Consider the following 24363-nt stretch of genomic DNA (forward strand, 5'->3'; position numbering starts at 1 on the left):
GTCACTCATCTGACTACAGTGAGCAATCATTTAATTTTGTTCAAAAATCACTGTAGATTAATAAAGATAACAGAGGACAGATGAAGATTAAAGCTTGATAAATAAAGTTCAATAGATGTTTCTGCCATGTGAAGGGAGTTCACGATCCCCGAGCAACGCAGCAACCATCCTCGCAGCTGGCAAAAGCCTGGAGGTGCAGTAYTGAAAGCGGTCACCTGGTCACGAAAGCCGAGCAGGAGGGACCAGGGGAGCAGGGGCGGGCGCTCAGCAGGGCCAGTATGCGCGTGGCCACAAGCTCAGAGCCTCCTTGCAGGGTCCCTGCTCTTTGTGCCCTTGGAAAACACAGATCGCTGAGCCAGCGCTCACCACTTGTCCGCCCCCAGTCTAGCTCCGTTGTGCTTGCTGCCAGCATGTGGAGTCCATTATAAGCYTGCTGGCAGAAGGAATGCGTATTTCGGAAGACTTGACAGAAAGTTCTCCATGTCTCTGGAATTCTTACAACTTAAGTACCTAACTCCAGACACTCAAGCTTGTTTCTGCTACTGAAGTCATAAGTTTTACAGCTTCTGCTATACAGTCATATGCTAATCAGCTGCCCCAAGTTCAACATGTTTGAGCAATTCAAAACACTAAGAATTTCCCCAAATGATCCTTTTTGAAAAGCTTGTTTTCTTTAAAGTTGTATATATATATTAAAAAAAAAAAACATTCTTGATGACAACTAGTCAAATAAGAGCTTTTAATTAAAACTTCACCTGATAAAGTCCCTCAAATACGTGGGGTAGGGAATCTTCAAAAAGTCAAATGATTCTTCCCCCAATCTTGCAACTTGCAATCTCAAAGAACTTGTTTAATTAGCAGCTTTACTAGCAGCCAAAAATTCAGACTTTTAAATTTTAACTTGTGACCTTTGAGACTACAAATGGAAAATTCGGTTGCTCTTTGTGCTTGTTAAAACCTTCAGACCACCAGCTGGTCAGAAAGCGATGCTGGTAATTATCCAATATGCTAAGATTGCTTGGTGCAATGAGAGAGAGAGCTGTTGAAGCAAGAGTCTGATGTTTCATGAGTTAGCCAAACTAACCAGCCTCTCAGTACGTTCTCACATGTCGTATTCAAGCATTGCTTATGACGTAGAAGCCCTTATGCAAGTTTTCCATGCTGATCACCTTTATCCCACCACTAATGTAACACACCATCCAACACTACTTTGACAAAACTAAGGTTCTCCTCAATTTAACTTGACTAGTCAACCTAGTCAACCACAGAAACAGTAAAATGGCATTTTTGCCACACACAGAGAGCTTAGCTGAGAACTTGCCTACTTTCAGGCTACTTGCCATCTCTGAGCTGTGTTTTCTTTAGGCTCTGTATCACGCAATGAACAAAGGAAAGAGATGAAGAGAGAAGTTCAATAAGAGAAGATAAAAATCTGTCTGGTCTTGTTGTATTATGAATGTTAAAAGTAAGAAGTAAAGGCTCAAGCATGAATCACACTCTCCAGGATGAGGTTTTACTTCAGTTGACACAAATGTAGCAAAAGCTCCTACCTAGRTATTTCCCCTATACAGTCCTACAAGTGATAAACACATCATACAGACACTCTTGGGACTATTTGTCCATATTTCCTGATTTTTGCTAACATGAATCGACCAATCAGCTTGCCTTAAGGTGCATCCTTCAGAGAGGCTGAATCTAAGCAAGACCAGCTGGGTTTAATCAGGTCTTTATTGGAAGTATTTACTGAATTGGCTCTAAGAACCATCTCTCTCACACAAACCCACTGTTTGGATCAAAAATAACTTCCATGAGACCTACTGCAGCAAGATTGTGCAATCCCTCATAAACTGCACATGTTATCACATAGTTTATGCTTGAAATGATAGCTCAGCAAGCTCAGCTGCTACCCACTTATGGCAAGGAAATTCAAAACGGCAGGTTGCTCTAGAATCAGGAGGCAAGGCTGGCAAGCTTTCCCTGGTTCCTTAAGCCAAGCTCTGATTTAAGCGCTTGGAGAAGTAATGTCCTGAGAAGAGAAAGTACCAGAGATCCTTATTCTGGATCTCCCACTGTGTTGGATGGTGTCAGGCAAGTCACTTCCCTCCTGCAGGCCTCACATGCTAACATGGGGTAATCTCACCTACTCAGCTCTGCAACAATCACAGACCTCCTGACATGCTATGTAATCAGGGAACTTTTACAGAAAATGACATTAATAAAATGCAAGCTCAAGAAAAACAATAAATTAATATTTCTTCTACTTTTCGGTCAATACTTAATTATAGAACTTTTTTTTAAAAAAGTAGAACAGTCATGTAATTAAAAGGGACATCTGATAATTTCTTTCCCCTAGGAAGAAGGGTGGTTCTACATTTTCCTTATGAATGTCTCAATATAGAAAGGACTATAAAAAAAAATCATGTTACAATGACCCTCCTCACCATGATCTCTTTGCAAATATTAGGCCATTTTTTATTCAGATAAGTCTGAAAACAGCAAAGTTTAAACCTCAATATCAAGAGTAGCCAATTTCTGTTCTGCTATCTCCAGTGAAGTTAACAGGGCTGCACAGACAAGTGGGGGACAGAATTTGGCCCATCAAATCTTATTTGTTCACATATTTTTTCACGTTAAGTACTGATACCTCCTCGAATTCCTTTGAATGGATAGAAAAATGCTACAAGTAGGTTCATAAGGACAGCCAGATTAAAGGAAATACTGCTCCAGAAGGACATGTTGCGAGCACACCAATACAGGAAAGGTTGAGCTGCAAAAGAAAAAAAAACATAATACTTTTTAAAGGAGAATTTCAAAAAATCCAAGACTACAAAAAATTTATCTCCACCAAAACTCAGTTTATTTTCAGTTACCCAGAGCACAATATCAACAGCAGTAATAACCATTGCYTATGCTGAAATCTGATTATCCTTTATTCTTTAGGGTACTTCCAGTTTCCTGGATAGGGCTTTACAGCAAAGGACCAACGTTAAAAGGGAAAGCATTTGCAAACATGAATCAATTTAGCAGCAGCATGAGAACGAGTTCAGAAATCCTAGAGGTCATGGACTTCATATTTCCTCTCATGATGTACTTTGTACTCACAAAATCAGAGTTACACCAAAAATGATTAGTAAGAATAAAATTTTTACGCAGTAGCACAGGTGAGATTCAGCACCATCCCTCCTAGCCATGCTGCTACTGCTGCTACCAGCAGCTCACTTGCATTAGATGTTTACCCATCTTCAAGCTGCCTTTCCACTGCAGCCAGACAGGAAAAACAGTGTGTGCTATGTGGGCTCCTGGGACACAAAATTCAGCATAGCAATGTAACAATAAAGCTAAAATGTTTAAGACTGGCTGCTGAACACATAAGACAGGTTTACTTCAAGCTGATATTAGACTAGAATATCCCAAGATGATAACCTAGCTCAAAAGCTCAGGTGTGACTGTCCTCTGTACTGTAGGTAAAGGGCATAAACATATGCAGAACTAAAGCTAAACAGCAGCGTATTTTAAATTCCAAAAGCTACAAACAAATACTTTTAAAAGTGAGTCCTAATTTTAATAATCTCTGTAGCTAGAATCAAGAGGTCCACAAAGCAAGAAGATTCATTTTCTGAAGCTGTCATGGACCAGGAGATGAAAAGGACAGCTAAACAGCTGCCTTATGGTAACTGCATCTGCATCAAATTAAAATCCCCCAGAACTTAACTCCTGCAGGCTTACTGTACGGCAGATTGTGTATCAGAAGTCTACAGTGGTTAAACATCTATTTCACGTGTTCTCAATGAAGGGAAAGAGAACTAAGGCTTTTCCCATTTGGAAGGGGGGTACACATGTACAGATGTCAGGGCAAAGGAGAAAGAGCTCACTGCAAAGTTTAAGGAAAAAATTGAAATGCAAACTCTGGGCCTGAAGAGTAAATTAATGAATGCAGCAATTCTGAATCTCGTATTAGCCACCACTTCTCTTCTAGCTTCCTAAGAAAAAAAAAAAAAAAAAAAAAAAAAAGTTACACAAGTCAGAGTGCCTCATTATACTGACTTTAAATGCACATAAAAGGCAAATGCACTGAACAGTTGAATGCAAAGGAAAGGAATAGAAAAAGGGGCCTAGTTACTGTAAAAATTAAGTTTGATTGCACCTAGCTATTTAGGCATCTCTTAAGCCTCACTAAAATGAGATGTAGCAATGTTTGGAATATAAGATGCATTGTTTTTCATATTTTTTCTCATCTCAATTTTGTTTCATCTGAAAGAATCTGCAAGTCAGTTGAATCCATCTGTATGAAGTACCTATGTAAAGTTCCAGATTTTACTTTAAACCTCTATTTGGTGTAGGCACAGGCTATCTGCCATGTGCAGCATTTTGCCTTGTTTTGGAAGACTCACTTGAATATTTAACTGAGACTTTGAGACCTACGGTGTTCATATTATAAGCTAGCTCCATGAGCTTAAGGGGGAGAAATACATGGTTCCTTATAGACATTGAAAAAAAAAGTTAAGTTGTACCACAATAAGCACAAAGCAATATATATCCATTATGGCTCAGAACAACAAACCTATATTTAAGACGTGAGAAACAATTGTATTAAAAGGTGTAACAAGACCAGAATATTAGAAGACAGATTAAACCTTTTCCTGCAATAGGAAAATCTTTCCTATAATTTTAATGAAAAAAATCTAGGTCTTTTAAATAAAATTATTCTTTACTTCTGTCTGACAATTTTGATCTATTTGTAGTTTGTTTTTAATTATGGCTGTTCTCACAAATTGCTCTGGGATAGCCTCAAAGACAATTAAAATAACTCTGAAGTCCAGACATAACAAAACCTAACAGAATATATGGATGCTGTCAAATAAAAAGTTACTCACTTGTTTAAATGTTTTATTTTCCCATATCTCCTGTACAGTTCTTAGAAGTCAAGTTAGAAAACAGCTTACCGGGGATTTTGAGGCTGTCAAAAGTACCAACTCATTGTTAAGTCGAAATAGCTCCACTCTATTTAGTATTCAGATGCATCAAAAATATTTCAATAGAGTTGATTATGTTTCAGACTACTCTACCTGTAGTTGAGTTTCATCATTTTAAACAATAGGTTTCCAATTTGCTTTTGTCTGTAAAAAGTTCTGTTAAAGTACATGTGTGTGTGTGTGTGTGTGTACACACACCCCACAACAATCAGAAGCAAATACTGAGTTTCCATGAGCCCTCTCTGTTCCCCAGTGTGAGACAGCTGGTCAGCTCCAGCATGAACTGCACAGATACATCTGAACCAGGAACTGGAGAGAGTTCAGACTCATCACAGAGTGTACAGCAAAAGGGCAAGACGCAACAGTCACCCAAGAAAAAGAGCTTTTCACAATGAGAGGGATTAAGCCCTGTAAAAGGTGCTCAGGACACTTTTTTGTCAGTCAAAAGCTGACTGGGCAAAGCCCTGAGCAACCTGACCTAACTGATGGTTGGACTAGATGACCCTTGGAGGCCCCATCTAACCTAGTACGTTTCCAGGATACACAATGATGCCTGACTACCAATGTGATCCATGTCAAACAGCAAACTCCCGCTACCTTATCGTTTAAATTGTGCGCGTGTGTCTGGCTCTGCAGGCAGTTTTTGGGTTGACAACAGCACACAGTTGTACCGCAGAAGTCCACTGCCTGCTCAACCGCACGCTTGCTTTAGGAGGGAGTTCTGGACCCACCCAAGCTCTTGTGCTAATAACTAGAGTTTAGCTGACTCCAGCATGGGGAACAGCAGTAGTATCAGATAGCAGATGTTGACTTGAGCAGGAAATAGCTGCTTTATCTCTGACATTTCAGAGGGTCACTGTTAGTAAATTCTAACCGCTCCTCGCTGTCCACTGAAGCTGAGCCTCATGTGCAATGTTTCTGTTTCAGTGAAATCAGAAATATTCTTTAAAAGATAATCTTAAGCAAATTAGACAGAAAGCTTACTAGGGGGAGTGATGGCACTGCGTGGAGTAAAAAATAAAAGTTCTCTTAACTGCCAAGGAGAAGCTCAGAGGAAAAAAGCAGGAAAATTAGTTATTGAAAAAAGTATACTATAAGATATTTTAGCATTATAGGACTGGAAAGGGATTAATTAGCATGTTTTATGGTCCATTTCTTGCCCAAAGGCAGACCAACTCTGCTTTTGCTATCACTGACAAGCTGTTCAACCTGTTCTTAAAGACCTCCATTGCTGAGATACCATACCTTCCCCATGGGCAGCCCACATCAGTGCTGCATTATCTCACCTTATTCTTTCTTGCAATTAAGGTAACTGCTTCTTATGCTCAGCACAGGAAAGGAGAACTGACTGCTATTTTCTTCAGTTTTGTCCTTTCCATTTCTCTCTGCCACCTTCTCATTGAAGTTACGCCACCACAAATTAGTTCCTTCCTTTTGGATCTTAAAAAAAGATGACCTGCGATCTTCCTTACTTTTCCCCACCCTGGATTTCCTCCAGTTAGTCCATATTGTTCTAACATTAAGCTTGATTTCCTTGCCACATAATACCATCGTGCAGAGGAGCAGACTCTTTCAAACAGTCATCAAGGTTGCAGCCACACTGGGGAACCATCTGCTATCAAGTCAATGTTTCAAACTTTGAAAACCTGACCTAAGCACTCTGCTGGTAACATTTCACACAATGACACTGGCAACAGCAACTTACCTCGCAATTTCTTCTGCCAGTTCATCTCATTAAAGAGGTCTTCCGATTTCATGAAAAAATCGTTGATCTTACTGCCTTGTTCATCTCTCTCTGTAGTGTAATATATCCGCAGCTTGGACTCCTTGGTGAGAAATTCACATATATTGGGTACAGGGAAGACTATTTGCTCCATTGTACGGTCTGACCTGACAATCTGAACAATAGTCTTATTAGAGTTTTTATTGAGATTTAGATGTTTTTATTTCTTGGGTTTTTTTTCCTCCTTTAAAAACAGCTACATATAGAAATTCAGACACATTTCTGTAACAGCAGCTTGATGCACACTTCAGTTAATCTACCTTTCAAAGTAAGTCTACATTTAGTCCCAAGAGTCATAGTATCTATGCTGCAGTCTTACTCTGGTAATACTGTTCTTAGCTAGGATTTCCAAAGGGTCCAATCAAATCCTGCACCAAATCTGCTTTGAATTCCAGAGCAATCCAGTCACCCAGCTTGAGAATCTTAGCTTATAATCTTTTTGCCATGCTTACTGCATAGGTTAAAAAAAATGTTTTATTCATCTTGCTTATTAGAAAATTTTCATGTTTGTGTGTGTTTTACTTTAAAAAGCATCTGTGCTTTTTAACTGTGTGACAGGCCAAACTCTCATTTAAACAAAGAATGGCAAAAGATATTGCTAACTTCACAGATTCAACTATAGCACTGGCCAAAAGGAACATGCAAGTGAAGGTATACTTCTTTCTGCCAATAGAGTTCTAGTTAATGCCATCTTAAAGCCTACACAAGACAGATCAAAAATAGTTCCCCCCACCCAGAATCTGTCAAAAAAATAAAAATATATGTACGTTCTTATGTCAAAGATGGCAGTCCACACATAGGTAGTCAGTTCAATCAAAATATCACATATAATGTAACTGTTGTTTAATTACATAGTTTTTCTTCCGAACTACTCTTTCCACAGAAGATGGTTTGCCCCCACGTATCTCCTAGCAGTCGCAGTTTTTCTTTACCTCAATCTGTGCCGTGTGCTTGGCATAGAACTCCAGAGCCTCGTCTCCCTCTATCTGACCTCCAGGCTTCAGCATGTTCTGTAGCTCTTTGTTATGACGAGCCAACTAAAATAAAGGAATGCAAAAGGAGTGGGAGACACCAGATGTCTCTCTATGATATTAAATATCTGATTTTTGGCATAGAAAAAGAAATAGTACACAGTCAGCTACTAAGAAAGGGCAAAGTTGACAGAAGGTTTGTTCTACCCCAACCAGACACCCTGTAGTTCTATTTTGAGAGCAGGTCAGAATGATTCAAATATGTATTTTTTAATATTCATGTTGTTACTCTTCTCTTACTCAATCTCTCCCTACCACCCTTTGCCTGACTTGGGAAAGTTTTGAAGATTCACATGAAGTCTACCCCTCTATACCCAAACCAACTCAAAAGCGCACCAATCACTCAAGTATCTAAGTGGGGATGGAAGAGAAACTTTGCCTCAGTTGAAGAGCAGAGGTACAGAGCATTGCTCCAAAAAGATGCCCTCAGATACTTCAAATTCATTTTACAGCATGTTTTTTCTTCTCAAATGCAAAAGGAACAAGGAGCCTCTAATAGATTGATATATGTAGCACCAAATATTAACATATTAAGTAGACTTTTTCAAAAAAAACTTTTGTTTTTTTTTTTAATCTTTCAAACACCAACTTGTACCAATAGAACAAATCCAACTAGTGTTAAGTGACCTTTGGATACAGCTGAAAAATAGATTGCTTTTCAGAACTGCCCAGACCCTGAATTGCGTGTCTGCAGAAACTTAGTCAGGAGACTGCCTGCTTTGCATTACAAAAGAAAAATCTAAGTCTTATTCATATTAAAGAATCAAAAAAGAAGATTTTGTAAAGACTGGAATTTACTCTTACAAAAAGAGAACATGTACTGAGTTTGCTTCAGAGGTGAACAATTAAAATAACTGTCATTAAAAAGCACATCTTTTGCTATTCACAATTTGTGATACTTGCTGCTATAAAAGCTGCAAGTGACCATCACTACCTGGTGAGCTAGTATATAAATATTGTGTCCCACGTTCCTTGGAGATGCCGCAAGATCTTCTCCATTCTCTCCATCCTCAAATTCCACTTCACCTTGTAGGTATGCCTTCTTTATCACTTCCACCTAGAAATACAGGCACAGGCAAATGAAGTGACAGCTGCAGTTTGAGGGCTAACACCTGCAAAGGACAGTATATATTTCGTAYTCCTACAGAGGTCAAAGGGAGCTGAGCATTCGCATTCAAGAGGAAGGTCAACAGACTTCTAAATATCCAAGATAAAATAGGAGACTTGAACTCAGTAATTTCAGCTCAGTTCGTACACACAAGAAACTAAACTTTGTTCCCCTCTAAGTAATACGTTCTGGGCCGTACTTGGGGTATGCTGTGTTACGTTCTGATGCTTGGCCCCTGCTGTAACTATGCACAGTGAGACAMGCTGACAGGGTTTCAGCCAAACTCTGAACGTTCTGTTTGTGTTTCCAGCAGTTAATACGTTAACCAGATAGCCAAAAGACATTGCGTTCAGTCAAATCCTTGACAGCTCCTCCAGTTAGTAGCRATCCATGCACAAACCCTTTGAGCGCAGAGCTCCTGGCCCAGGTCTAGGGCTTGACAGCGTGCTCTGTCCTCGACTAATGACTGCCTGTTGCCTTGCTGTAGCAAAGTTGGGCAGCCAGAGCTCGAGGAAGGGACTCACCAGCTCTTTCGGCCTCATGTTATATAGGATCCTCTCTGCATTCTCGCTGTCATGCCTGCTTTCCATGATCGCCAGCAGCAATTTTGAAGCATTGTTCTGGCAGAAGGGAAAAAATACCAGTTGCTGCTGAGAAGTAAAGGCAGTACATACCCAGCTGCAGCCCTAAAACACTCACTGCCTATAAGGGTTCAAGGCATCTGGTTTCTAGGAACATAAGCAGCAAGTCAGAGGCACCCCAGCTACAAATACTGCAGGACTCCTGCTGCCCTCCCATCTGTATCCAGATTTTTTTTTATATATATATATATATATATATATATATATATATATATATATAAATATATACATATTTATTTTGTATGTGTTTGTATATATCTATATATATACACACACACACACAAAAAAAATATGTATGTATAAAAATCAGTTTACTTCCCAAACTCTAGTTATTAGGGGACAGATTAACCCAAGTTAAGCTTTAGATTCCTAAAACACTGAGGTTTCAAGCTTGTGCAAATTATTTTCTGTTTTAAAGACGCTGAAACATTACTAGAAGCTTTCAGCTCCAAAATGGTGCAGGTCAGCTTTACTCAAGATGCTGTTGATTGAATCAAAGGACAGCCAAGGCTGAAGACATAGAAATGCTTCACTGCTTTCAACTGAAAATTACTCTGCGACTTGTTCATGCCAAGAAACAGAGGGAGGAAATGGGAAACTACCACAAGGCACCAGACTACTTTAATATGAACAATTAAGATTAAAATCCATCATAACTGACAATAAAAACCAATAAAAGTATTTAATTTTGAAGTATAATGCTAATTGAGTCTAAAAGCATTTTTTTATTTAGAATAATAAAAAAAACCCACACTACCCATAATAATAGTGTGAGTCGGCAATGGAAAACAACTAGACATTGCATTGTGAGAAAGGGACAATAAGAAAGACAGGAAATATTTCTTAAGTATATGATGGAAATGGAGTACTCTGACTACAGCTGTTACAGGACAATATGTTAGCGTATTCTGAAATCAATACAAGGGCTAATTATTTCAGCATTAATATGAACAGCCCTAAATAAAGTTGTGATGACTAAACATCAACATCACTTAACAGTAATAGAGCATTAGTTAACTAGAGATAGCACAAGAAATTTTATTTCCATTGTTGTATGTAAGAGTTCATCTGACAATAGAGAATTTTTCATTGGATTTAGATTTTTAACAGGGGAATTAGAACTACTCAGCATATCTTGACTGCCTGCAAGCCCCCTATACACCTGAAAGCTGCTGATTCCACATTAGATGCTGCCCTATCAGTTAAAAGATAGAATACCTGAGACAAACAATCTTTGGGCCCTGACTTCAGCTCTCTGATGCATGTAATTTTTTGGCACTTCTGAATATTGGGATATAATAAAAATCTTTATTGTGATTTAAAACAATAAAATTATGCTTTATCTTACTGTTAATGTAAATTGCATAAAATATTCACTTGCCTTCAGTTCTAACACAAGGTCCATCCTCTTCTTTCCCAAAGGGTTGATGTCATTGAGAATTAATGCTGTGATTATGTCAATACCATTGGATTCATGAGTAGCAATGCAGTTCTGTCCAAAGAAAATTCATCACAACTTCACTAATTGTTTACACTGTACACGCAGCCTAGTCTAGCAATCCCGCCAGAACAGAAAAGTCACCTCTTTTTTGTCACCTCATAAGCTGTCTGAGATGGATAACTGAACAGAAAACTCTACTGAGTGGAAGAACAAGAGATTAAAACATTTTGTTTCAAGCTTTTCCTACAATCAACCAATGGCACGTCCTACTGAAACCACCCAGACTCAGGAAGCAAAAAGCAATGAAGCTGACAAATGAAGCATTTTCATGCGAAAGGGTTTAGGCTGAACATGTAGCTAAGGAAGAAATTTTTTTTCCAAGATTAGTAAGAGTTTCCTTTACTTCAGATGTGCCAATCAGCACCAACTTTGGTGCCCTCTAACCAAAGCGTGCACTTCCACAACCTTCTTGCTTACTCTTTAGTCTTGCTTTTATAATGGCATATAATTAATGCCCTTCATTTAAGGGTCGTTATTCCACCTAATCTGGATGCACTGAAGAGATACACTTCCTGTTACGATAAACTGTMACGTACACTTTCATGCATGTTCTTACGTAAGTCTGATTTCATCTTAGCATTTGGTCAATCACACTATGTTTTGTTTAGCTTTACTGTAAATATGCTTGAATACAAAGAGAAGATACTTCAAAATACAGATTTTCTTGAAGACTTTTTGAAAAGTCATATTCCAATCTTTATATACCAAATTTAGATCTGAATAGGATGCAAATGGGAAGAATAAGTAGACATCTCCCGTCGCAACTCCTGAAGCTTGCTTGTTAAATAGGTTGCATCCATAGGAAGATGTGACTATCAGATCAGGCCAGCATAATGCGAAGTATTTTCTAAAATACATATTGAGCACTTATTTGCTTAGTCAATGCCATAGAGCAGCCAGAATTTGGAAAATTATTTTGAGGTAGCTATTTATTTAGCATGGTTTATTCTAGACTTCTACTCTTTAGATGTCACTCCACTGAAGCCATAGCATAAATCATATTTCAATCAAAGGCAGATGAACAGGCCTGATTTATTGGTGGCATTATTCTAAAACATGGCTGCACTGTATGTGAGSATATGGTGGAAAAGAAAAGCCAAGCAGTGCAGCTGCTGCTGCCCTATGATCTTCCCTGTTGGGACAAACTGTAATCCTTGAGCAGCTACAAGTTTCTGCTTGTGCAAACAAAAAAATTCCATATTCGTTCCAATTTTTTTTTTAACTTTAGAGGCACAGACCAGATGAACACCAGCCTTGGGTCAGTAACTGCTTTATCTGATAGCATTATTACCATTATTCAGTTACATCTTCCCTGTAACGTGATAATTTAAACTGCCATGCTTGCTTTAAAACAGTTATCCCTGCTTGTAGTATAACATATTGCCGATAGCGAATATGGTTTCAGGAGAAGCTGGACCCTCTCAGTCCTTGCCAGCATGCAGTCTGTGCATGTTCAGGGCCAGCACCGCATCCTCCCCAGCATTGCCAGTGTGTACATGCTGCGCAAGCGCAAGAATCATCAACAGCAACCCACAAGACTAAGCCGGAAAATAACCTCAAACCCCCTATGGTTATCACCTTCATTAAAGAAACTATAGAGCTCAAGCTTCTTCCATTGGGCTAGGTGGCCCCATTTCTGGCCTCATTTACAACTGGCAATGGAGTGTTGTTTCAGCAATGTTTTTGCTATAAAGAATTTTTTTAAGTATAAAAACTGCCCACTCTCTGTCAAGTCTAGTACATAAACATAAATCCTAGCAGAGCAACATCTATTGATATTTTCAACGGCTTCATTCCTTGGAAGGGCCCAAGAAAGAATTTGATTCTTTGGGTTTCGTAAAGGTTAAAAAAAAAAAAAATTGTCAGGCAAGTAAAGGAAGCAGTCATCATAAAGCAAAAGCCAAGCTCCACAGATCACACTGCAGGTAGATGGAGATGGAGAAAGGCTGCTTCTTCCTTGGCTACCAACACGTTACCTGGTTTTCGTGGCAAGGCCCCTGACAGTACTCAGTCAAACTTTCCAGCGTCTGGTTGATCAGTGCCACGTTTTTCTCATTTATATACAGGCCAAGAAGTCCAAGTCCACCAGTTGTGCTTCCACAGATACAGTCCAGAAACTGCAGTGTCTCACACACCAAATTGTAGTTTGTCTTGTTGTTCTGGCAGCGTAGGAAATTCTGCAGTGCCAGTGTGAAAGCAGAGGGCAAGGGAGCAGAGGAAAAAAAGCATAAAAATTGATGTTTGGAGCATAATCCTTTATTAAGTCCATCTACCTAGGATTTCACTGCATTGTAATATTGCTGCTAATTTGACTGGAGCTTGATCACAAGAAGCCTGGCACAGCCAATTTAAGACTTTCCCAGGGCTTGCTTTCAATGCACTGCTTTCTCGAGCAGCTTGTTGGCTTTAAATTTGATAGAAAACAACAAGTATTATACAAAATACATCCATTAGAGCACCAAGAACGAACAGAGCAGGCAATACACTATATTCTCAAGATCAAAAAGCTCTAAGCCTGGCAGCTCCCCTTCTAATCCTACCAGCTACACTTCACTATTAACAACCGCTGAAGACTCTCCTATTGAGATCTCTTCCAAGATAGAAAAAGCAGTTCCCTGACTTTGATTTCACAGTAGTACTACATGCTTAAGGGGCAAGGAGGTACCTGACTGTGTGACTCTGAGAAAGGCATCCTTAAATGCAATTCTCTATYGCATTTCTTTCCACATAATTACTGTAATCCCTGCTTGAAGCTGCTGATTAGCTGCAGTTCTACTGAAATACTAGATTTATCAGTATGGATTAAATGTTTCCTCTCTCTTGTATTCAAAAAAAGAAAAAAAAACAAAAAACACAAACAAAAAACATCCTAAGGAAGGACAACTAATGAAAAACAATTTTCTAACAACTCAGATGCTATTTGCTGGTATGCTCCCAGCAATGGAATAGACACCATCGCTTTCTTTTCCTAGAAGCTTCAGCAGGATAACTCCTATCTAGCTCAATTCTAGCTGGTTACAAAACACTTCACTTTAAAGGTGGAAAAAAAAATCGCAGAGGAACAAAATGTATGGGACTTTGGAAGCAGCAAGGTCTTTTCCACGCGCCTGCAGAGGAGTGCTGTTAACTGATTGCCTCTAGTGCTTGCGTCAGACTAATAAGTCTTTTAAGGCAAACAGACTGAGAAATTGCCAGATTCAACTGAAGGCTAGGCTAAAAAAGGAAAATGCTGTCTATGAATGCAGACTAAAGGTGACAGTGATTCAGCACATTTAAACTGATTGCTTGTTTAATATCCTGACTTTTGATTAACTTGTCAGAACATAGAAAGGTTAATGCTACACAGATCAGAGCTCTTCCCTTCCCTCCAGGAAAAGAGCAAAAATAACGGCTAATACTAAAAGCTATGAAACAAAATGCTGCCCTGCCAAGAAACTCTCTGTGGTAAGGCTTTTACTCTGACAATAGCTAGGTTTATACCAGCCTCAGCTTGTTGATCCAAAGTCAACGAAAACAAATGAAAGAGGAAGAGCAAGGTACAGAAGGTAAGAGGGCAATGTTAGAGCGCTAACGTTAACGTGAGTGGAAGGGAAAAAAAAATGCAGCAAACAAGACTCCACTTGACAAAGCGTCCAAGGAAACCTCAGCCAACACAGGCTGGGCTCTCCATTTTATCATACTCCAGACCATCTCAGAGGCTAGAAAGTGGGAACACACCGCTCTTACTGAAAGTGACAGCTGAAAACTTTTGGTGGGGAAGAATCGGAGGAACCTTCCCCCAAACTCTGCATTTAGAATAAAGAGTCAGAGCCACAGGCTCAGGTAGAGCATCCAGCAAAACACGCAGCTTGTGGGATCTGGGGGGAAATGGCAGAGGACCCCTTTCATACCACCTCACCTCATCCTGTACGCTGAGGTAAGGGAAAGTGTCCAGAAAGTTGGATTGTTTTTAGAGAGTTGGGTTCTATTAAAAAGCAAAGTGGGATGACCCAGTGGTAAACCCAAAGCTGAGACTAAAATGGCTCTTGCAACATCATGCCCACCCCCAGACACGGAGCACGCTGAGGCCAGGAGGGGAACTCAGCAGCAGCATACCGTTTGCTCCATCTTTCACATCCAACCACAAAATAGACTTCAAAATTCTAAATAGGCCTAACATTTCATTGCAGATTGATCCAGGGTAGATCTAGATCTAGATCTTCGGATGACTTCACATTACCATACATTTTTGGACAGCAGTCCTCCCTATTTCTAGGATACCTGCCTGTGTAACTGTATAACATATAGTTACGCTTGCAAAGACAGAAAGCAGATCATCTACGGCAGTATCTGCAGCCAGTTCTTAATGCCTTAACAGTGTATCACGGTGTTGGAGGCCTTCCTTCCCAGTACACCACTGAAAGCTGAGTATCCATTAGATAAAATGTAATGAGTAAAAATAAAACCAGCTACGTTCAGAACATTAGCTCACTTTCTTCAAGACAAGACAAACACAGAATCCTCGGAAGAAAAGGCTCTGAGACCTGCTTGGATAATTCCCCAAAAAGCCTAAGTGTTTTCATTGGACAAAGTCTTTGTTTTAACAGAAATCTGATCCCTAATTGGAAAAAAAATATATATAAAGGAAGAAAAACAAGAACTAGATTTTTCTTTACTAGCAATCAAGTACAGCTGATTTTTCCCACTGAGTACTGGCTCTTTCTTCAGTCTTAAAAAGTTAGTTCTCACATATGCCTCTTGCCTAGAACATTGCTAGGCAAAACCAGCTCATTATCTGCATGCAGTAGTAATGTCCCATTAGCTAAATTATCAGATTGTTACCCTGTCTCCAGAGATCAGGAATAAAGGAGACAGTACAACAAACGTTAAAAGTTCTGTCAATTTGTACAACAAAAGCAACACTTAATCTACAGACTTATACCTTTACTCTGAACATGGCTGTCTGGCACATTACTACAGTATTTAATCTCAGAAATAACAACTCACTTCATAAGAAAAAACAGAATACTTTTTCCCCTCAAGATGAGATTTCTAAACCTAACATTGAAGCTGTACGTTTAAATGTCACTGTGTGGAAAGGTTGGTCTTCAGCATATATACAGGCAAGGACTGCAGAAGGACTCAACTTCTCTCTGCGAGAATCACCCTTTTCCTTTCTTTCTCACTGCACATTAAGTCCACCTCTCTGACAGCCAAGTATTCCCTGGATACTTTGCTCAATTTGTCACTAGCTTCAGTTTCTGTGACTAACTCTGTAGGATACAAGAACATCCTCATTAGGGGAAGAGACAGTACAGATGAGATCGAATAAGGAAACCGATGCAACTGCAGTTAGGCCCAATCAGCTTAGCTTATAGGCAGGCTACAGCAAGTCAGAGCTATTATAACTTCCCTTTCAAGGCTTGGCTCTCATGCACAATACATGGTCAGACTTAATACAAGTTTAAGAGTATCCCAGGTATCTGTGTGCTGAGAAAAACAAGAGATAATAGAAGTACTCCATAGCAACATTCAACRCTTTCAGCCTTAAGTGAGCACCAAGGCATCCTTAAGCATCCACCCATCAGTACCAGTCTTTTCACAAAAGTGAAGCTATTGTAGATTACTTTAGTCAACTCCTCCTCCAGTTTGGAGCAAGACTGGAGTAAGTTTGAGGGAGGCAGAATACTAACTGTGAAATGGGGAGCAAACTGCAATTTTGTTTAGGAAAGGAACAACCAAGTGATGGAAGAAGTACAGTACAGCAACTCCATAAATCATTTCATGAAGACTTCCTCCTCATTTAGGACATATACCCTTCAACTCTTACAGTGATGACTTGTGTTTGTACAGCATCAAGCTGCTCACAACTGCTAAAAGCTTGTAAAATGCTTGGTGAAAACCTGCTGGACATAAAGTTGTAACTGCACAAATTGGGTGGTGCCTATTCACTTCTAATTCAAATGTAATTCATGTAATTCTGAGAAACATACAACTTCCAGAATAAGAAATGTATTACATATTCCATTAAGTAGTGATTCCACCGCAATATTGCTAAGAAGTTAAATTATAACCTACTACCTGGTGACACAAAGATTTTGAAGCTTCAGACATACCTGCCTCCCTGTTAGGTCAGGAGGAGAAAGGCAAGTGTCAAGGCAGGCAGTAACAGTATTATATTTAAAACACTATTCCTCCCACCTCTACTTTAACCTTTATCCTAAAGCAGAATGCAATTTTCTGCTGCTCAGGGAATGTAACTGTTCAGGATGGGGAACAGAACAGACCCAACTTCTGCACTTGTTTGCAGTCAATTTTGTTCCTACAGCTTTCAGTGCAGGCAAAGACAGCAGCAGCAAAGGATCCTGTGTGTGCGGTTTGGACTCCTGCCACATAAAACTGCTGTTCTACTCGTCTCCGACATTGCTAACGGCACGAGAACTGTTTGACAAAACAAAGATCAAATAATTTTTGAAAAAAATTAGGAAAAAACTCAATGTACGTAACCTCCGCACCTATAAAACGTTAAAAGAATTACATGCTCATAGCACAGGAACATTAACATACAGATCTGATTTCAAATACTGCCAGCAGCAGGGCATTCAAGTTCAACGGAACTGATCTGGCAGGGCTGGAAAGCACTCAGGCAGGGTCCTACAGCTCTGCCATACAGTACAACAATACGCAATCAAGGCAATTATCCCTCCTTTACGAAGGCATCTAATAGTCTACTGTGCCTCACCAGTTCCTCGCTTACATTTGATTCTAATCCAGCAGCAATGGTTTTGCTGAACAAAAATCATGTTAATTACAGTCCATCCGTAAGCAAAAATCTTATCTCCTGTGGAGGCATGCACTAGATAAGATTACTAATGCAAAAGTTTTGGACTCACTCTTTACAAATTATACGAACACACCACAGAATATCACAGGTGGTAAGGGACCTCTAGAGACAGTCTGGTCCAATGCCTCTGCTCAAAGCAGGGTCAACTAGAGCAGCTTGCTCAGGACCACGTTCAGTCAGGTTCTGAAAGTCTCCAAGGAAGGAGGCACTACAACCTCTCTGGCCTGTCTTGTCTTTTCTTTCTTTTTTTTTTTAAATACTGCTGAGTGATCAAAAACAAAAACTTATTTTTAAGTGAAACTGCCTGTTTCAGTGTGTGCCCACTGCTTCTTGTCCCATCACTGGGCACCACTGAGAAAAGTCTGGCTCTATCTTCTTTAAACCTCTTCCCCATCCCTTACCCAACAAGTTATTTATACACACTGATAACATCTCCCCAGAGCCTCTTCTTCAGGCTGAAGAGTCCCAGCTCTCTCAGCCCCTCCTCATATGACTGGTTCCAGTCCCTTAGTCATTCTTGTGATCCTTCAGAAGACTTGCTTCAGTATGTCCATGGTGCTCTCGTACTGGAGACACCCCAGTGCTGAACAGAGGGGAGGGATCATCCCCTCGACCTCCTGGCAACACTCTACCTAACCCAGCCCAGGAGGCTGTTGGCTGCCTTTGCTGTAAAGGCACATTGCTGGCTCATGGTCAACTTGGCATCCACCAGGACTTCCTGGTCTTTGGCTGCCAAGCTGCTTTCCAGCCAGTCGGCCCCCAGCCCATACTGCTGCAAGAGACTGTTCCTCCCTGTGGCCAGGACTTCGCACTTCCTGTTGTTGAACCTGGTGACATTCGTGTCGGTGCACTTCTCCAGCCCGTCAAGCTCCCTCTGAATGGCAGCACAACCACCTGCTGAACCAACCACTCCTCCCAGTTTTGTATCATCTGCAAACTAGCTGGTGGTGCTCTCTGCCTCACTGTCCAGGTCATTGATGAAGAAGTTAAACGGTACTGACCCCAGCACTGATCCCTGGGGAACACTTCACCTGCTTGTTTGAAGATAAATCCATGCTGACTGCTCCCAATCTCCTTCCATATATTTCAAAACAGTTTCCAAGATGAATTGCTCCATCACCTCCTCAGGGATTGAGGCCTGTAGTTCCTCCCAAAACCTCATTCTTGCCCTTCTTTAAGATAGGGGTGACATTTGCTCTCTTCCAGGAACATCCTCTGATTGCCACMACCTTTCAAAGATAATCGAGGGCGGTCTCTCAATGACACTGACCACTCCCTCAGCACTGTGGACGCACCCCCTCAGGTCCCATGGACTTGTGTATATTCAGCTTGATTAACTGCTCCCTAACCTGATCTTCCTCTACCGATGGTAGGTCTGCCTTGCTCCAGACTTCCCCTCTGGTCTCAGCAACCTGGTATTTCTGAAGGCCGGTCTTATCAGTAGAGACCAAGGCAGACACAGGCATTGAATACCTTGGCTTTCTCCATGTGCTTTGTCCCCAGGTCCCTTGCCCCATTCAGCAGAAGGCCCACATCTTCCCTAACTTCCCTTTTGTTGCTGATGCATCTCTAGAAGCCTTTTGTTTTGCTCTTCACATCCCTCACCAGATTAACTCCAGGTGGGCTTTAGCTGTCTTTATCTTGTCCATACATGCTCAAATCTGAACACATGAACAGATCCAAAATCAGTATTACTTCCTCACTGAAAAGCAAGCATATGCTTAGGGTTGCCTGAGCCAAAGTCTCAACATTCTGGTTACTCTCCTGCATGGGTATTTTCTTTTTCTCTCGATAGCAGATCAATAACTTTACAGTAGGCCACTTGCTTACTTTATGTACGTATTTAAAAAAAAAGTCACATCAAATATTGATCCCTCCATCATTAATATAAAAAACCCCATGAACACTGGACAAGTCAACCAGCCTGTATTTCTGTATTTGTCCAGCCATGTATAAACACAGTTTACTGGAATATTTTTAAGGTCAAATAAAAAAGTCAGTTACATATTTATACATATATATATATAAAAAAGCATAGGATTAGCAAGACAGATATGATATAGTGACTAGACAAGGCTAGACTTGCACACCTGCTTAGTAGCCAGACCATACCTGCAAATCCCGATTGTGGTTTTCACAGAGTAGCTGTAAGAAACGGAGGATGGGCTGCATTATTGAAATCACTGCACTCATCTCCAAGTCATCCTTGCTCTTGTCTGCTGCAGACTGTGCTCCTTCTGCAGCTGAATAATGGTCATCAGGATCAGCTTCCCTCCGGTAAGCGTTGTAAGCTTTTCTTGTAGCTGCTGAAGCCTCTAGTAACTGATCCCGGACTTCCTCTGTGATTTGGGTCATAGGCTCTCTCACTAAAATATAGAAGAACAGATCTTCTTTTGGCAAACTGAATAAAGAGGACCAGAAAAATCTATTCATGCATTTCCCATTAAAGTTTCACACAGAGACCATAATAATAATAATAATAGCTATTCATCATCAATTCTTTCTGTTAAGCATGTTTAATGCAATGTGAGGGTCTCAAGTTTAGAACGCTACCACACCACTCTTTACACCTTTTATGCAAGCCATATTAAAGTTATAGATTCTAATATTAATTTGTTAAGGAACACACATCTAAGACTATTAGTTTTAATAAAGGACCTGCTGTTGAAGAAAGTTAAGATTTCTCCAGTTATTGTTAGAGAAGGCACTGATCATGACCCACAGTCCAGGGTCATTACTATGAATCAGATTTGGGGAGCTTGTCAGGTTAGACAAGGTGGCTGAGTCTCATCTCAAACACTTTTCATCATTTCAATAGTACAATCTCACAAACGGATGTAGAGGGGATGAAGCTCTTGAAATCCCCAGCCAGGGCACCACTGATCTCTGAACTTTGCTCTGTGGGATCAGAGATCATAGCATTATTGCATCAACTGCAATGAGTTCAAAACAACATTTTACTCCCTTGTTACTTTAAAAAGGAAACAACTGGGGATTACCTCTTTTTCTGTTTGGTACTTCTCTGTCTGAGTCTTCATCTTTCTTTTTATTTCCTAAGTCACTTGTGTTGACTGTGACAGTAGCCTTGATTTCTTGCTGTGCCACTTTCATGCGATCATAGAAAACCTTAAAGAACTTTTCAGATTTCTTATCTTCTGTTAGTCGGCAGAAGAATGAATGCTACAAAAGGAAACAGAACAAAATATTTATCTTTATACAGAGATTTGAACATGAGATTTCACCTTTCTGCACTGCCTGATACCCTGAAGGACTGCGAAGTTAGTAAGCTTGCAGTAAACAAACCTAGGGAAGTAGAGATTCAAGTCTTACTGTTAAGAAAGCCAAAGTATTTCAACTACATTAGCTTCCTTATTAAATAACTTCCAAATATACTTTTAAAGCAGCAAATGCAATAAATCATGCTTACATGTTTACATGGCACACTTCTCACTCAACAATGGAATTAAGGTAGGTACAATGAATTATCTATAAGGTGATTGTCAGCTCAGAAATAAAACAGCATTTAGCACTAGGTTTCCACTTCTCTAGAGTGCAGCAGACTTCTTTGTAAGCCTCAAGTAAATTTCTACTCTAGTATGTCTTTAGGTAACAGAAGTGCTCAAAGCCTTGACTAGTTTTGAAAAAGGTATATTAACATTCTTCAGCCCATATGTGTACAGAGACAGAAAGTTCTTCCTAAAATTGAGGAGAATACAAATCATGTATAGGTCAAAAAGGAGCCAACACAGTGAGCTATCAGACAATTCTTGATGAAACCAATATGCTGTTACATAAATCAGGACCAAAGCTTAAACATGACTGAAGGATGAACTTGTAAGTGGGTCACCTTATGCAGAGCATTATGAAATTAGTTAGCATTCTGCAGCAGCTCACGATCCAACAGCTTTACATGATGAATAGGAATGAAGCCTGATTTATTGAAAAAACAAATTAAAAATGGGAATAGCAATATATCCTGCCTGCTTTTCTGAGAAGCAGAGTACACAGGGCCGTCTCTGCTATGCCTGCCTTTGATCACCCCAAGCAGTTGCAGTCAGAGCACCACTGAATGACTTTGAAACACTAATAAAGCTGCTGCTTTCATTTCTGACAGGGCAGGAGTGCTACTATTTAAATAAGCTGGTCAATATTCACATGAAACAACCATCCCACCTTTGCAGCACTGTCTACCTGTCCAGAGCATCTTAAGTAAACACTGAACAATTTTGTTAATTACTTTTAGTGATTAACAGAGAGGATTGAAAAGGAGAAGGATACAGCATCAGCCATAACACTTCTGCCAAGCCAGCCAGACTGATGCCTTCTCCTGACATCAATTCAGAACAGTCTATTAAGCTACCGCAGAGCAGTCAGGTCATTTCCAGGATTCATCTCATTTGAAGTAATTGACAATTATTGCCAATATCTGCAAATGAGTAATAAGAAAATCATGGAGACTGTCAATGTGAAAATATGTTGCAGAACTATTCTCTAATCAAAATCTTACACAGATTATTTTGAAGTCTTACACAGATCATTTACAGAGATAGTATTTTTATTGTAAAACCTGGTTCTTTTAATCAACTAGAATCAACTAGAATCAATGGACAGAATACTACCCAATTACAAGCACACCCAAGAAATGCATTAACATGGTTTCCTTGAGCTGTCTGCCAAAAACCCAAACCAGCTTGGGTTATTCAAACATCCAAGTCTTTGGAGGACTGTCCCTCTCTTAGGGTCAGCAAGTACAAACAGAGGTAGAGTTTATCTAAGTTGCTTCTTGACAATTTTATTTCAGCAGCACTAAATTACAAACATACTGCTAATAATATTTCACAGATAGATTAGCATAAACCATCAATTCTAGATCTATTTTCTTTGAAAAATAACACAATTTGCTTTTCAAGTTCATGATTGGTGCCATCTGACTACATATCTAAACAACCTGTACAGAAGGAGTTTCCCTGTGATGAAGCTGTAGTGAAGGAAAAGCTTTTTTCATGAACCACGTTGAAGAAATACCTCGCATGCACGCAACTGTTGCTCGCTGACAGGTTTGATTTTTGTCGTCTTTTCAAAGTCAACTGACTTTCCATTGCACTTCAGAGAAAAAAAAAACAAATGGAACGAATGTTTCCAGTAAAGCATTCTTGTGCGTGCTGTGCATGCATTCAATGGTTGTCACAAAATGATTGTTTCAATTTAGGTCAGAATGCCTAACACCTTCACACATATGAATCAACCACATGCCAGCTATCAAAGCCGCTATTTTAAGAGGTGTGATTTTGCAAGTTGCACTTGAGCAGGTAATAGGTGGTGATAATTATGACAGAAATTCTAAAATTTATTTACAGATACAGTCTCAAAACCAAAACTGGAAAAAGCTCCTTTTTTAAAATGGAACTAGAGCACCCGTTCTAGACAGAGAATGCCAGGGTTGCGACTTGCACTCAGAGGTCAGGTAACCACAACTATTGCAAGAGCAAGTGTGCTAGGACTGCAATCTGGAACAAAGAGAGCAATAAATTCCTACTCTTACGCATTCTTGAAGAACAGTACTCTTAAAGAACCGCTGACATAGGGGAATTTAACCTCATCTACTGCTTTGAGGGCCCTCTGATGAAACTGCTGCAAGCCCAAAAACTGATGAACTGGGAGTAATACAGAACAGTGCAGGTCTCCTCATTTTGTGTGTGGCAGAAAAGCCTACAGCGGTGGTCCTGAGCCATCAGCTACGTCATTCCAATTCAGCTATAACAAGCTGGGACTTGTGACCTCCTGGACTCCTCCTGCATCTCCGTACAGAAGACGGGGCAGAGAACCGGGATTCACGGCACACCAGTATGCAGATTGCACCTGACTATTCCAGCATAAAGCACCAAAGGATCCTGAAAGAAAAGTAAAGGTGCGAGTTTCATTTTATGCTCTAGAGGCTTACGCAGAGCAGAGCAGCCAGGCTCAGTGCGGTAAGACTAGGCATCCTGTATTCTTTCTCAAGCGCGCCTCAGCATCCATTCAGTCAGTATCTTTTACAGAGACACTGTCAAAGAGTGCATAGATGGGACAGTCATAAAGCTTTTTCAAAGCACTGTCTGTATACCTACACACTATAGTTGAGTCAATAGCTAATCTCCACCAGGAACTACACTTCAATTCTTTCTGCCTTTTAGGAATAACAATATAGTTTCCATTTCGAACTAACTGGCATTTGGCAAACAAGTATTCAACTTTTCATTTCTTGAGACAAGCTTTGAGGGAAGAGCAATTCCACTCACCTGTCTCAAAGTCCACATCAATTAACTCCCCCCTCCAAACAAATCCCCTTTACCCTCTTCCTCTCATCTATACTCCTCTTAATTTTTTTTCAATTCAAATCTCAGTTCAGCTCTTCATGAAACATTTGCTGCTACTATGTATGTTACATAGCATACCAAGCGCTTTCCGGAATAAGGGCACCTTAGGAATAAAATATTCCCAAACATGCTATGAGACTACTTCCA

The 24363-nt window shown here is 40.0% G+C and overlaps 1 protein-coding gene across 4 annotated transcripts in view; it reads right to left on the bottom strand.

The window, feature by feature from the left end:
• ITPR1 (inositol 1,4,5-trisphosphate receptor type 1) overlaps positions 1-24363 on the bottom strand; it is a 188037-nt gene that overhangs the window by 28303 nt on the left and 135371 nt on the right. For all 4 annotated transcript variants that reach the window (XR_014895240.1, XM_085300025.1, XM_085300026.1 and 1 more), the window contains 9 exons: positions 20860-21040; positions 19973-20226; positions 13014-13214; positions 10918-11028; positions 9420-9515; positions 8722-8844; positions 7689-7793; positions 6679-6871; positions 2645-2767 (listed from right to left, as the gene is read on the bottom strand). Coding sequence is in view for 3 of the 4 variants with exons in the window: in XM_085300025.1 (XP_085156151.1) it covers positions 2645-2767; positions 6679-6871; positions 7689-7793; positions 8722-8844; positions 9420-9515; positions 10918-11028; positions 13014-13214; positions 19973-20226; positions 20860-21040 (1387 nt within the window). In the remaining variant the exon portion in view is untranslated. The remainder of the gene's footprint in view (positions 1-2644; positions 2768-6678; positions 6872-7688; positions 7794-8721; positions 8845-9419; positions 9516-10917; positions 11029-13013; positions 13215-19972; positions 20227-20859; positions 21041-24363) is intronic.

Source organism: Rhea americana, unplaced genomic scaffold (assembly GCF_003343005.1).
Source record: "Rhea americana isolate MKP2758 unplaced genomic scaffold, rheAme1 scaffold_16, whole genome shotgun sequence".
Classification (NCBI taxonomy): Eukaryota; Metazoa; Chordata; class Aves; order Rheiformes; family Rheidae; genus Rhea; species Rhea americana.